Source organism: Piliocolobus tephrosceles, chromosome 21 (genome assembly GCF_002776525.5).
Source record: "Piliocolobus tephrosceles isolate RC106 chromosome 21, ASM277652v3, whole genome shotgun sequence".
Classification (NCBI taxonomy): Eukaryota; Metazoa; Chordata; class Mammalia; order Primates; family Cercopithecidae; genus Piliocolobus; species Piliocolobus tephrosceles.
In genome coordinates, this window is record NC_045454.1 from 33,568,905 (window position 1) to 33,582,610 (window position 13,706).

Sequence of the window (13,706 nt, forward strand, 5' to 3'; positions counted from 1 at the left end):
GGCGCCCGCCACTACGCCTGGCTAATTTTTGTATTTTTAGTAGAGACGGGGTTTCACCATATTGGCCAGGCTGGTCTCGAACTCCTGACCTCTCGTGATCCATCTGCCTTGGCCTCCCAAGGTGCTGTGATTACAGGCGTGAGCCACTGTACCGGGCATATCTTGTTCTTTCCTTTTTCTTTTTCTTTTTCTTTTTTTTTTTTTTTGAGACGGAGTCTCGCTCTGTCGCCCAGGCTGGAGTGCAGTGGCGCAATCTCGGCTCACTGCAACCTCCACCTCCCGGGTTCACGTCATTCTCCTGCCTCAGCCTCCCGAGTAGCTGGGACTACAGGTGCCCGCCACCTCGCCCGGCTAATTTTTTGTATATTTAGTAGAGAAGGGATTTCACCGTGTTAGCCAGGATGGTCTCAATCTCCTGACCTCATGATCCACCCGCCTCGGCCTCCCAAAGTGCTGGGATTACAGGCATGAGCCGCCGCGCCCGGCCATCTTGTTCTTTTCAACGGCTACAGAGAACCCAGGCGACAGACCTGGGCTGCGCTAAGCCTTCTGGTGAAGAAAATGGACCCTTGGGGAGAACCTGCACCCTCACACCTGCGCACTCAAATGCAGGTCCATCTGTAAGATAAATTCCAAAAAAGAAATAAATTCCAAAACTTATGCTGCAGCTGTGTGTACAAGACAGTGTGGCACTGGCATAGCACAGAGATGTATGAGATGACAGAAACAATGCAGGACCTCTTGTATTTGCATGCAGCCTGTGCAGGGCTCTTCCTCCTCACCGACCACAGAGGGGCCAGGGCCCCAGGCCTCAGAGTCTATGTCTCAGGAACTGCTAGTCTGGTGGGCAACACGGTGAAGGGCATGCACAAAAGGGTGTGCAGACCATTCTTTTTCTTTTTGGTTTTGGAGACCGGGCCTCTCTCTGTTGTCCAGGCTGGAGTGCAGTGGTGGGATCAAATTTTTTCACCTGGGTGCAGCAGCTCACGCTTGTAATCCCAGCATTTTGGGAGGCTGAGGCGAGAGGACTGCTTGACTAGGAGTTTGCGACTAGCCTGTGAAACATAGTGAAACATTTACAAAATACATATTTTATTTTATTTTTTGAGACAAAGTCTCGCTCTGTAGCCCAGGCTAGAGTGCAGTGGTGCGATCTCAGCTCTCTGCAACCTCCGCCTCCCAGGTTCAAGTGATTCTCCTGCCTCAGCCTCCTGAATAGCTGGAATTACAGATGCGCACCACCGTGCTCAGCTACATTTTTATATTTTTTGGTAGAGACGGGGTTTTACCATGTTGGCCAGGCTGGTCTTGAACTCCTGACCTCATGTAATCCACCTGCCTTGGCCTCCCAAAGTGCTAGGATTACAGGTTTGAGCCACCATGGCTGGCCCAAAATACATATTTTTAAATTAGCTAGATGTGGTGGCACATATCTGTGGTCCCACCTACTTGGGTAGCTGAGGCGGGAGTATCACTTAAGCCCAAGAAGTCAAGGCTGCAGTAGGCTGAGATGGCACCACTGTACTCCAGCCTAGGTGACAGAGAAAACTCTGTCTCAAAAAACAAAAAAACAAAAAAGGAAAAACATATATTTTTTCATAGAAACAGGGTCTTGCTATGTTGCCCAGGCTGGTCTTGAATTCCTGGCCTCAAGCAATCCTCCCACCTCAGCCTCCCAGAGTGTTGGGACTACCAGTATGAGCCACTGCACCCGGCCTTGGCCATTCTTAGAGAAGACCAAAATAAATAAAAACACATCCTGTGTTCAAGCACTGGAGCACTTAGCACTGTGCAGATGGCAACGCTGTCCAAACTGATACAGATTCGAAATGCAATCCCCATCAGAATGCCAACCATTTCTTTTCCTGCTGCAGAAACTGACAAGCAGGTTGGGAAATTCATATGGAAATGCAAGGGACCAGAATAACCAAAACAATTTTGAAAAAGAACAAAGTTGGAAGACTCACACTATACTATTTCAAAACTTATCCCACAGCTGTGTGTACAAGACAGTGTGGCACTGGCATAGGACAGAGATGTTCATCAATGGAACAGAACTGAGAGTCCAGAAATAAACCCTCACATTTATGGTCAATTGATTTTGGACAAAGGCGCCAAGATAATTCAATGGGGGAGAAAAGTCTTTTCAACAAATGGGATAACCAGACGGCCACATGCTAAAGAATGAGGATGCACTCCTTCCTTATCCCATCCACAAAAATTAACTCAAAAGGATCAAAGACCTAAGCGTAAGAGCTAAAACCATATACTCTTAGAAGAAAATGTAAAAGTCAGTCTCTGTGACCTCAAACTAGGTTTCTTAGACATGACACCAGAAGCACAAGTGACAAAAGGAAAAATACATAAATTGGACTTCATTGAAATTATTATTATACATATATTTTTGAGACGGAGTCTCACTCTGTTGCCCAGGCTGGAGTGCAGTGGCGTGATCTCAGCTCCCTGCAACCTCCGCCTCCTGGGTTCAAGTGATTGTTCTGCCTCAGCCTCCCAAGTAGCTGGGACTACAGGCACGAGCCACCACCCCCGGCTAATTTTTGTATTTTTAGTAGAGACGGGGTTTTGCCACATTGGCCAGGCTGGTCTCAAACTCCTGACCTCAAGTGATCTGTCTGCCTCAGCCTCCCAAAGTGCTGGGATTACCGGCGTGAGCCACCATGCCCGGCCCAGACTTCAATGAAATTAAAAACTTTTATGCTATAAATGAAACTGTCAATTAGCTGAAAAGACAACATATATACACACACTCTTACAACTCAATAATTCCATAATTTAAAAAACCCTACTAGGCCGGGCGCGGTGGCTCAAGCCTATAATCCCAGCACTTTGGGAGGCCGAGACGGGCGGATCACGAGGTCAGGAGATCGAGACCATCCTGGCTAACATGGTGAAACCCCGTCTCTACTAAAAAATACAAAAAACTAGCCGGGCGACGTGGCAGGCGCCTGTAGTCCCAGCTACTCGGGAGGCTGAGGCAGGAGAATGGCGTAAACCCAGGAGGCGGAGCTTGCAGTGAGCTGAGATCCGGCCACTGCACTCCAGCCTGGGCAGTAGAGCGAGACTCCGTCTCAAAAAAAAAAAAAAACCCTACTAAGCCAGGCATTAGCCAGGCACAGTGGCAGATGCCTGTAGAAAAAAAAAAAAAAAACAAACAAAACAAAACCCTATTAAAAATATATAAAGGATTTGAATAGACATTTCTCCAAGACAGACATACAAATGGCCAATAAACACACGCAAAGGTGGTGGTTCACTCCTAGAATCTCAGCACTTTGGGAGGCTGAGGCGGGAGGACGGCTTGAGCCCGGAGTTCGACACCAGCCTGGGCAACATTGAGACCCCATCTCTTGAAAAAAAAATAATAAAACACATGATAAGATGTTCGACATCATCAGCCAGCAGTGAAATGCAAATCAATGATCAATGCCCAGAAAACTGAGCAAAAAAACCCCAAAAAGAATTTCTAAAAAACTCCACCATAATGAAATACCGTTTCACATGCAGTAGGACAGTGGCTATGATCAAAAAAATGGAAAATAATCAGTGTTGTTGAGATGTGGAGAAATTGGGACTCTCATACATTGCAGGTGGAAACACAAAATGGTGTAGTCAATTTGGAAAACAATTTGGCAGTTCCTCAAAATGTTAAACACGAAGTTACCATAAGATCCAGTGGTTTGTCTCTTAAGGGAAGGTTCACATGGGAGAAATGAAAATCTATATCCATACAAACACCTGTACAGCGTAAATCCTCATGGCAGCAGTACTCACATTATTCACAGCAGCTGAAGAGTAGGCAGATGACCCAAGTGCCCATCAAAAAACGAATGAAAACACAACACCTGGTGCATCCACATAATGGATATTAATTAGCCAGAGACAAAAAGCCACAGAGTCTATGACTCCATTGATATGAAATGCCCAGAACAGGCAAATCCAGAGACAAAGGAAGCAGATTAGTGTTTGCCAGGGGTGGGATGACTGCTAATAGGGAAAACGGGGTTTCTTTTGGGTGATGAAAGTGGTCTAAATTCTGATCATGGCAATGGCCACACAACTCTGTGAATATACTAAAACATCAATATACTGGGCACACTTCATTATTATTATTATTATTATTATTATTATTATTATTATTAAGATGAAGTCTCACTCTGTTGCCCAGGCTGGAGTGCAGAGGCAAGATTTTGGCTCACTGCAACCTCCGCCTCTCAGGTTCAAGCAATTTTCCTGCCTCAGCCTCCCAAGTAGCTGGGATTACAGGTGTGCACCACCACGCCCGACTAACTTTTGTATTTTTAGTAGAGACAGGGTTTTGCCATGTTGGCCAGGTTGGTCTCCAACTCCTGAGCTCAGGTCCTCAAAGGGCTGAGATTACAGGCGTGAGCCACCACTCCCAGCCATTACATTGGACAGACTTTAAATGGGCGAGTTGTATGGTATGGTATGGGAACCTCAATAAATATATTAAAGACACAAGATGAAAAGGAAAGGGCTGCCTGCTAGGCTCAGGAGGGAGTGGGGACAGGAGAACTGGGTGTGGGAGATTGTGGAGGAGGGGGGAAGGAAGACATTTCAGGAGCAACATGGATTAAAAGGGGCCTGAACCAGCCGGGCGCGGTGGCTCACACCTGTAATCCCAGCACTTTGGGAGGTTGAGGCAGGTGGATCACGAGGTCAGGAGATTGAGACCATCCTGGCTAACACGGTGAAACCCCGTCTCTACTAAAAAATACAAAAAATTAGCCGGGCGTGGTGGCGGGTGCCTGTAGTCCCAGCTACCCGGGAGGCTGAGGCAGGAGAATGGTGTGAACCCAGGAGGCGGAGCTTGCAGTGAGCCGAGATCGCACCACTGCACTCCAGCCTGGGTGACAGAGAGAGACTCCGTCTCAAAAATAATAATAATAAATAACAAAAAGCGGCCTGAGCCAGCCCATCATGTCCTGGGATGCTGGCAGTGAGTGAATGGCTGACCCAGGCAGACAGAGGGGAGTGGGTGCCAGGCTTGGGGTCACCAGGCCTTGGACAGGAGCAGAGAAGGTAGGTCCGGTGGGAGGGCAACTGTGGACCATGGCTCAGGAGAGGCAGGGAGGAGGACAGAGGAGGGAGATGAGGAGGGGCCTGTGTACTAGCTCTTTTTCTGCAGAGCAGACTTCTCAGAGAGGTCCTCCTGGCACATCGTGGCTTAAGTGGGCCCAGGTTATCCCAGGCCTCACCAACAACTAGAAATCCTGGCATGATGTGTTGCATCTCTTCAGCTCAGCTGTGAGGGCTTGGGGACAGGGCCCGGCACCATGTGCTCACTCAACAATGAAAGCAGGGCCATAAACAAAGAGCACACCAACACAGGGGTATCCTCCTCACTCCTCTGCCGGGAAAGGCTGGGATGGGGGTGTATGTGCTGTAACAAAAGTCCACACCATTAGGAGACACAACCCCAGGCAGTGGTATTTACAGCACAGGGGGGCCACTGCTCTGTGGTGAACTGGGAGAGGACCAAGGTATTTATACAAAAATGAGATGCTGGAAGTGGGGAGCTCAGGGAGCCTCCAGGGCTGGGGTCTTTCTGTGGCCTGGTCTGGCTACAGGTCACACAGGTGCACATTTGGAAAGAAATCTGTGCTGCACACCTGAAGGGGTGGGGTAGCCCAGGTTACACCTGAGAAGAAGGAGACTCAGCCAGGCGCAATGGCTCATGCCTGTAATACCAGCACTTTGGGGGGCTGAGGCAGGGGGAGCACCTGAGGTCAAGAGTTCGAGACCAGCCTGGCCTACATGGGGAAACCCTGTCTCTACTAAAAATACAAAAAAAAAAAAAAAAATTAGGCCAGGCCCAGTAGCTCATACCTGTAATCTCAGCACTTCGGGAGACCAAGGCAGGCACATCACCCGAGATCTGGAGTTCGAGGCCAGCCTGACCAACATGGAGAAACCCCATCTCTACTAAAAACACAAAAATTTAGCTGGGCATGGTGGCACATGCCTGTAATCCCAGTTACTCAGGAGGCTGAGACAGAAGAATCACTTAAACCTGGAAGGGGGAGGTTGTGGTAAGCCAAGATTGCACAACTGCACTCTAGCCTGGGCAATAAGAGTCAAACTCCATCTCAAAAAAAAAAAAAAGTAGCCAGGTGTGGTGGCACACACCTGTAATCCCAGCTATTAGGGAGGCCGAGGGAGGAGAATCGCTTGAACCTGGAAGGCAGAGGTTGCAGTGAGCTGAGATCGTGCCACTGCACTCCAGCCTGAGCAACAGAGCAAGACAAACAGACAAACAAAAACAACAAGCATGGTGGGTCATGCCTGCAAAATGAGCACTTTGGGAGGCCAAGGTGGGTGGATCACCTGAGGTCAGGAGTTCGAGACCAGCCTGACCAATATGATGAAACCCCGTCTCTACTAAAAATACAAAAATTAGTCGGGTGTGGTAGTGTCCAACTGTAGTCCCAGCTACTCAGGAGGCTGAGAAAGGAGAATTGCTTGAACCCAGGAGGTGGAGGTTGCAGTGAGCCAAGATCGGGCCACTGCACTCTAGCCTGGGTGACAGAATGAGACTGTTTCAAAAAATAAAAATAAAAAAAGAAGAGAAAAGAAAAAAGAAAAATGAGGAAACCCAGAATGCATTATATTCCTCCAATGCGTTCTGGGACAGGACTAACAGGCCAGATCTAGCCTGAAGCCCATTTTTGTTTTTTTTTTTAATTTTTGGTAGAGGTGGGGGTCTTACTATGTTGCCCAGGCTGGTCACAAACTCCTGGGCTCAAGTCATCCTCTGGCCTCAACCTCCCAAAGTGTGGGGATTATAGGCATAAGACACCTGGCTCAGAGGCAGTGTTTTTGTATAGCCTCCAGGCTAAGAACACTTTCCATTTGTAAATGGTTGTCTCAGTAACTGAAACTTTCTGGCCAGCCAAACCCAAAATACTTGTCATCTGTCCCTTTTATAGAAAAAGTCTGCCGGCCGGGCGCTGTGGCTCACGTCTGTAATCCCAACACTTTGGGAGACCAAGGCGGGTGGATCACGAGGTCAGGAGATCGAGACCATCCTGGCTAACATGGTGAAACCCTGTCTCTACTAAAAATGCAAAAAATTAGCCGGGCGTGGCGGCAGGCGCTTGTAGTCCCAGCTACTTGGGAGGCTGAGGCAGGAGAATGGCGTGAACCCGGGAGGCGGAGCTTGCAGTGAGCAGAGATTGTGCCACTGCACTCCAGCCTGGGTGACAGAGCAAGATTCCGTCTCAAAAAAAAAAGAAAAAAAAAAAAAGAAAAAGTCTGCCAATCTCAGTTCTTGGATACAAGAAAAACAAGAGGATGCTGGCCACGGTGGCTCATGCCAGTAATTCCAGCACTTTGGGAGGCTGAGGCTGGAGGATCACTTGAGCCCAGGAGTTTGATACCAGCCTGGTCAACATAGCTTCACCCTTGTCTCCACAAAAAGCAGAAATAAAAAATTAAAAACCGCCGGGAGCCGTGGCTCACGCCTGTAATCCCAGCACTTTGGGAGGCCAAGGCGGGCGGATCACCAGGTCAGGAGATCGAGACCATCCTGGCTCACACGATGAAACCCCATCTCTACTAAAAGTACAAAAAATTAGCCAGGTGTGGTGGCGGGTGCCTGTAGTCCCAGCTACTTGGGAGGCTGAGGCATGAACCCGGGAGGCGGAGCTTGCAGTGAACCGAGATCACGCCACTGCACTCCAGCCTGGGCGGCAGACGGAGACTCCATCTTATTAAAAAAACTAAAACAAAAACAAAACAAAAAACCAAGAAGCGTCTGGGGAGGGCTTTTCACCTCACGTTGACTTTTCTACTATCTGAATTATTACATTTTTAATTACTATGTTCATTTTTTTGTATGTGTTAAAATTGAGGCATAATGTGCATAACATGTAATTAAATGTAAAGTTTAATTTATTAAGAGACATGCATTCTGCTGAGCCCGGTGGCTCATGCCTATAGTCCCATAACTTTGGAAAGCTGAGGTGGGTGGATCACTTGAGCCCAGGAGTTCAAGACCAGCCTGGGCAAGATGGCAAGACCCCATCTCTCAGAAAATACAGAAAGCTGGGCGCAGGCTTATAATCCCAGCTGCTTGGGAGGCTGAGGTGGGAGGATGGCTTGAGCCCAGGAGGCAGAGGCTGCCAAGAGATCACTCTAGCCTGGGCAATAGAACCATACCCTGTCTTAAAAAAAAAAGAAATGTATGTATTCACCCTTACATTACGTTTAAAAGTTTGTATTTGTCCGTTAACCCTGGGGACTGAGTATGAGCGCCTTTTAAGTCTTTTTCATTTTTCTATGTTGAGCCCCGTAACAAAATTTAACATGTTACTTAAAACATTTGAGGCCGGGCGCGGTGGCTCAAGCCTGTAATCCCAGCACTTTGGGAGGCCGAGACGGGCGGATCACGAGGTCAGGAGATGGAGACCATCCTGGCTAACACACGGTGAAACCCCGTCTCTACTAAAAAAATACAAAAAACTAGCCGGGCGAGGTGGCGGGCGCCTGTAGTCCCAGCTACTCGGGAGGCTGGGGCAGGAGAATGGCGTGAACCCGGGAGGCGGAGCTTGCAGTGAGCTGAGATCCGGCCACAGTACTCCAGCCCAGGCGACAGAGCCAGACTCCACCTCAACAACAAAAAAAAATTTGAAAACTTTACGACGGGCATGGTGGCTCACGCCTGTAATCCTAGCACTTTGGGAGGCCAAAGTGGGCCGATCATCTGAGGTTGGGAGTTCGAGACCACCCTGACCAACGTGCAGAAACCCCGTCTCTACTAAAAATACAAAATTAGCCAGGCGTGGTGGCACATGCCTGTAATCCCAGCTACTCCGGAGGCTGAGGCAAGAGAATCGCTTGAACCCAGGAGGGGGAGGTTGCGGTGAGCCGAGATGGCGCCATTGCACTCCAGCCTGGGCAACAAGACCAAAACTCCGTCTCAAAAAAAAGTACATAAATGAAAATAATTTGAAAACTTTAAGAATACGGATTCCTGGGACACCATGGAGGCGGGGGCTGCCTGCAGGGAACCACTTTATAGAACATCTTGTAAATTCCCTCCAAGTTCCAGGTTGCGGCCTCAGCCTTGCCTTGGGGAGCCGTGGCCTCTTTTGGGCCTCAGTTTCCCCATCTGAGAAATCCAAGGGTGGCTGAGGGCCACAGCGCAGACTATGCCTCAGTTTAACCCACTGTAAAATGTAAATAATTAGAGGGACCGATTTCCTGGGCTGTTACGAGAAGGAAGCGGAGCTGGGAAAGCGCTCAACAAACTGCAGCACTTGGCGTTATTACAGAAGCTATGGTGGATTCCCGAGCTCAGCCTCCGGTCACACCGCCAGGGAAACTGACGCCCGCTTGTGTCCCCGGAACCCCGCCCCCGACCCCCGAGTGCCTACTCTGAGACCCCGGCGCAGAGTGATACTGACCCGACAGTCCTCGACGCGGCAAGTTTCGTTTGTAGTCGATGGGCCCATAGCCCCCCGGCGGGGGCATGTCCTGCCTCACCTTCGACACCTCCATGCTCGCAGTATTCCACACTTCCGGTCCCGGGCGGAAGTGACATACTGCCACCGCCATGATGAGTGTGGCGGAACCACTCGAGAGGGCCGGCGGAAGCACTCGAGATGGCCTGCCGCAGCCCTGGGAAGCCTCGGACACTAGTGTAACTACCCGACCGCGCAGGAAAGCTCCGGCGGCGGACCGTGGGTCGGAATACGCTGCCAGGCTGCAGCTGAGGAGTCTTTATTCCCTCTTTCTCCCAGACAGGGTGTGAATTGCCTTGGTTCTTGCATTAAAGGCCCTCGCGTTCACCTTGCCTCTGGGGTGTTGCGCAGGCCAGTCAGAAACTCCGAACGCCCGAGGGAGCCAGGTGCCCCATTTAAGGCCCCTTTTCCCTTTTTCGCCCCGTCTAGGGACTCTACGGGAAGCCCAGGGCTGCACGTAGTCACGGGCTGGGTACATGATGTTGGGGAGCAGCTGCTGCTCGAATTCGGACTCACCCCAGTCTCCGGAACGGATGCTGCTCCCTGGTGGTGGTGGGTATCCCTTGCTAGTCGCCTCTCTTCGGAAACTGACCATTCAAGGTGATTATGAGTCACAAAGCAGGGAGGCTAGGGTGGCCCTGGGGCGGGGTCCTGGACCCCCCCCACCCTAAGGCGGAGTGACGCCCGCGGTCACTTCACAAGGCAAAAATTGTTACGGGGCAATAAAAGACACAACAGCGGCCAATGCCTGGCAGTGGGCACATGGGGGTGCGGGGGTGTAGGTGCCAAGCGCCATGGCTTAGACCCGAGATTGGAGTCCGGCCGCCCCCCGACAGCAGCCGCCTCCTGCTCCCCGTGCGCCCCAGGCGCCACCATGTCGGGAGACAAACTTCTGAGCGAACTCGGTTATAAGCTGGGCCGCACAATTGGAGAGGGCAGCTACTCCAAGGTGAAGGTGGCCACATCCAAGAAGTACAAGGGTACCGTGGCCATCAAGGTGGTGGACCGGCGGCGAGCGCCCCCAGACTTCGTCAACAAGTTCCTGCCGCGAGAGCTGTCCATCCTGCGGGGCGTGCGACACCCGCACATCGTGCACGTCTTCGAGTTCATCGAGGTGTGCAACGGGAAACTGTACATCGTGATGGAAGCGGCCGCCACCGACCTGCTGCAAGCCGTGCAGCGCAACGGGCGCATCCCTGGAGTGCAGGCGCGCGACCTCTTCGCGCAGATCGCCGGCGCCGTGCGCTACCTGCACGATCACCACCTGGTGCACCGCGACCTCAAGTGCGAAAACGTGCTGCTGAGCCCGGACGAGCGCCGCGTCAAGCTCACCGACTTCGGGTTTGGCCGCCAGGCCCATGGCTACCCAGACCTGAGCACCACCTACTGCGGCTCAGCCGCCTACGCGTCACCCGAGGTGCTCCTGGGCATCCCCTACGACCCCAAGAAGTATGATGTGTGGAGCATGGGCGTCGTGCTCTACGTCATGGTCACCGGGTGCATGCCCTTCGACGACTCGGACATTGCCGGCCTGCCCCGGCGCCAGAAGCGCGGCGTGCTCTACCCCGAAGGCCTCGAGCTCTCCGAGCGCTGCAAGGCCCTGATCGCCGAGCTGCTGCAGTTCAGCCCGTCCGCCAGGCCCTCGGCGGGCCAGGTAGCGCGCAACTGCTGGCTGCGCACTGGGGACTCTGGCTAGAACCCGGGGTTCCAGCCATTCCTGCAGCCGAGGGCACTGGGCCAGCGCGGCGCACGCGCAAGAGGCGAGCTTCGCGGAAACATGCGAAGCTGCCTCGTGCTACTGCGCATGCGCTTTCTCCCTGCCGCTTCCCTCCCTTCCTTCCCACCCGGAAGTCCGCGGTTGCCCCTGTTCGGAATCCACGTCCTCCGCGATCCCGAGAGCTGGAGGCGCGTGCGCATCCGTGATTTCCCAGACCAGGCCCCGAGAGGGGCGAGACCTGAGGGGACGGAAGCATTGCGCCTGCGCGGAACAAGCTCAGCCTCTCTGCGCGGTGGGCGTACCTTCCCAACCAACCAATCATGGGTGCCAGGTTCCCGGTTGGAACCTGCAATAAACTCGCTGTTCCTCGCACCTGGCTCTAACGGTAGCCCCATTTGCGGACCAGTGGAGAAGGGGTCGCTCCGTCCGGGGAAGGCTGGCGCGGGTACCCTATTTTAGTCAGGCATGTTGAGGTTATTGCTCCAAGACCAAAAAGGGAGTTGGGAGGATTCGGACCCGGACCTTTTGGGCACCCCAGTATGGGCCAGCTCAAAGGAGCTCTGTTGTTCCTGGGTCGTGATGGTGCTGTGATGATGGGTGGGGAAGCAAGTGGACCCCAGCGCCTCCCCGTCCACATCTTTTAAGGATGCAACAGCCAGGGGCGGGGTGAGGGTCGCCTGTCTCCACGTAAAGTAGGAGTTTATAGATAAGGAAACTGAGGCCCACATGGATGTCACTTGCCAAAAGACACAGCCAAGGGCCGGGCACGGTGGCTCACGCCTGTAACCCCAACACTTTGCGAGTCCGAGGCGGGCAGATGAGTTCAGGAGTTCAGCCTGGGCAGCATCACAGCTGATACCTCATCTCATCTCTTGTTTGTTTTTTTTTTTTATTTTGTTTTGGTTTTTGGTTTTTTTTTTTTTTTTTTTGAGACAGTCTCGCTCTGTCGCCCAGGCTGGAGTACAGTGGCACAATCTTGGCTCACTGCAACCTCCTCCTCCCGGGTTCAAGCGATTCTCTTGCCTTAGCCTCCCAAGTAGCTGGGACTACAGGCACGTGCCCAAACACCCGGCTGATTTTTGTATTTTTAGTAGAGATGGGGTTTCACCATCTTGGCCAGACTGGTCTTGAACTCCTGACCTCCCGATCCACCCGCCTCGGCCTCTCAAAGTGTTGGGATTACAGGCGTGAGCCACTGCGCCCCACACCCTGTCTCTAAAGAAAAAGTCCGGGCGTGGTGGCTAACGTTTGTAATCCAAGGCGGGTAGATCACCTGAGGGCAGGAGTTCCAGACCAGCCTGGCCAACATAGTGAAACCTTGTCTCTCCTAGAAATAAAAAAACAAAAATAGCTGGGCACGGGGCAGGCGTCTGTAATCTCAGCTACTCAGAGGCTAAGGTAGAAGAATTGCTTGAACCCAGGAGGTGGAGGTTGCAGTGAGCCGAGATCGCACCACTGCACTCCACCCTGGGCAACAAGAGCGAAACTCCGTCTCAAGAAACAAACAAAAAAGACACAGCTGTGATTTTTTTTTTTTTTAACAGGGTCTCTCTTTGTTGCCCAGGCTGGAGTGGCACGATCTTGGCTCACTGCAGCCTCTACCCGGTTCAAACAATTCTCGTGCCTCTGCCTCCTGAGTAGCTGAGACTACAGGCGCAGGCCACCACGCCTGGCTAGTTTTTTGTATTTTTAGTAGAGACAGGGTTTCACCATATTGGCTAGGCTGGTCTCAAACTTCTGACCTCAAGCGATCCACCTGCCTCGACCTCCCCAAAGTGCTGGAATTACAGGCATGAGCCAGTGCACCCGGCTCACAGCTGTGATTTGAACCCAGGTCTAGCAACAGTGAGGTTGCAGGGGTGGGGGGAGATCTCCCCTGCTGTGGGTCCTTTTCCTCTTGGGAAGAGGGGGTGAGGGGAGTCAGGGCAGGGCTGGGCATGATTCAGCTGGACCCACTAGCTCATTCCCTCCTCTGTTCATTCATGTAGTCATGCATTTCTTGAGCACCTACTGTCTGCCAGGCCCCAGAGCTCATGGCGAAGAGACTTGGGGCCCATCCCTGTCGGAAACGAGACAATTGAAAAGTCAAGTAAAATAAAAGAATGACATGGAAATAAAATACTTGTAAGTTGTGCTAAATGCCAGGAAGAGCTGGGAGGTGTTCAAGGAGGGACTCTGGGTGGGGTGTGGTGGCTCACTCCCGTAATTCCAGAACTTTGGGAAGCTGAGGTGGGTGAATCGCTTGAGCCCAGGAGTTAAAGACCAATCTGGGCGACACAGCAAGACGGCCATCTGTACAAAAAATTTAAAAATTAGCCGGGCGTGGTGGCGTGTCTCAGCTACTTGGGAGGGTGAGGTGGGAGGATTGCTTGGGCCTGGGAGTTCAAGTCTGCAGTGAGCTATGATCATGCCTGGACCACAGAGTGAGACCCTGTCTCAGAAAAAAAAAAAAAAAAGTACAGGGACTCCGAAGCTAAGGGAAACAG

At 51.8% G+C, this 13,706-nt stretch overlaps 2 protein-coding genes across 2 annotated transcripts in view; one reads left to right on the plus strand and one right to left on the minus strand.

The window, feature by feature from the left end:
* The window catches only part of NDUFA13 (NADH:ubiquinone oxidoreductase subunit A13), a 13,600-nt gene extending 3,562 nt beyond the window's left edge, over nucleotides 1-10,038 (minus strand). The window contains exon 1 of the mRNA XM_023229697.1: nucleotides 9,447-10,038. Coding sequence (XP_023085465.1) covers nucleotides 9,447-9,597 — 151 coding nt within the window. The 5' untranslated portion in view covers nucleotides 9,598-10,038. The remainder of the gene's footprint in view (nucleotides 1-9,446) is intronic.
* An 84-nt stretch (nucleotides 10,039-10,122) lies between these two features.
* TSSK6 (testis specific serine kinase 6) lies at nucleotides 10,123-11,592 on the plus strand. Its single transcript, XM_023229695.1, has one exon. The coding sequence runs from the start codon at nucleotides 10,378-10,380 to the stop codon at nucleotides 11,197-11,199; it is 822 nt and encodes a 273-aa protein (XP_023085463.1). The 5' UTR covers nucleotides 10,123-10,377; the 3' UTR covers nucleotides 11,200-11,592.
* The last annotated feature ends 2,114 nt before the right edge of the window (nucleotides 11,593-13,706 follow it).

Bases quoted from the DNA above. Each gene is read 5' to 3' on its own strand.
- TSSK6 (XM_023229695.1), top strand. From the start codon at position 10,378: ATGTCGGGAGACAAACTTCTGAGCGAACTCGGTTATAAGCTGGGCCGC.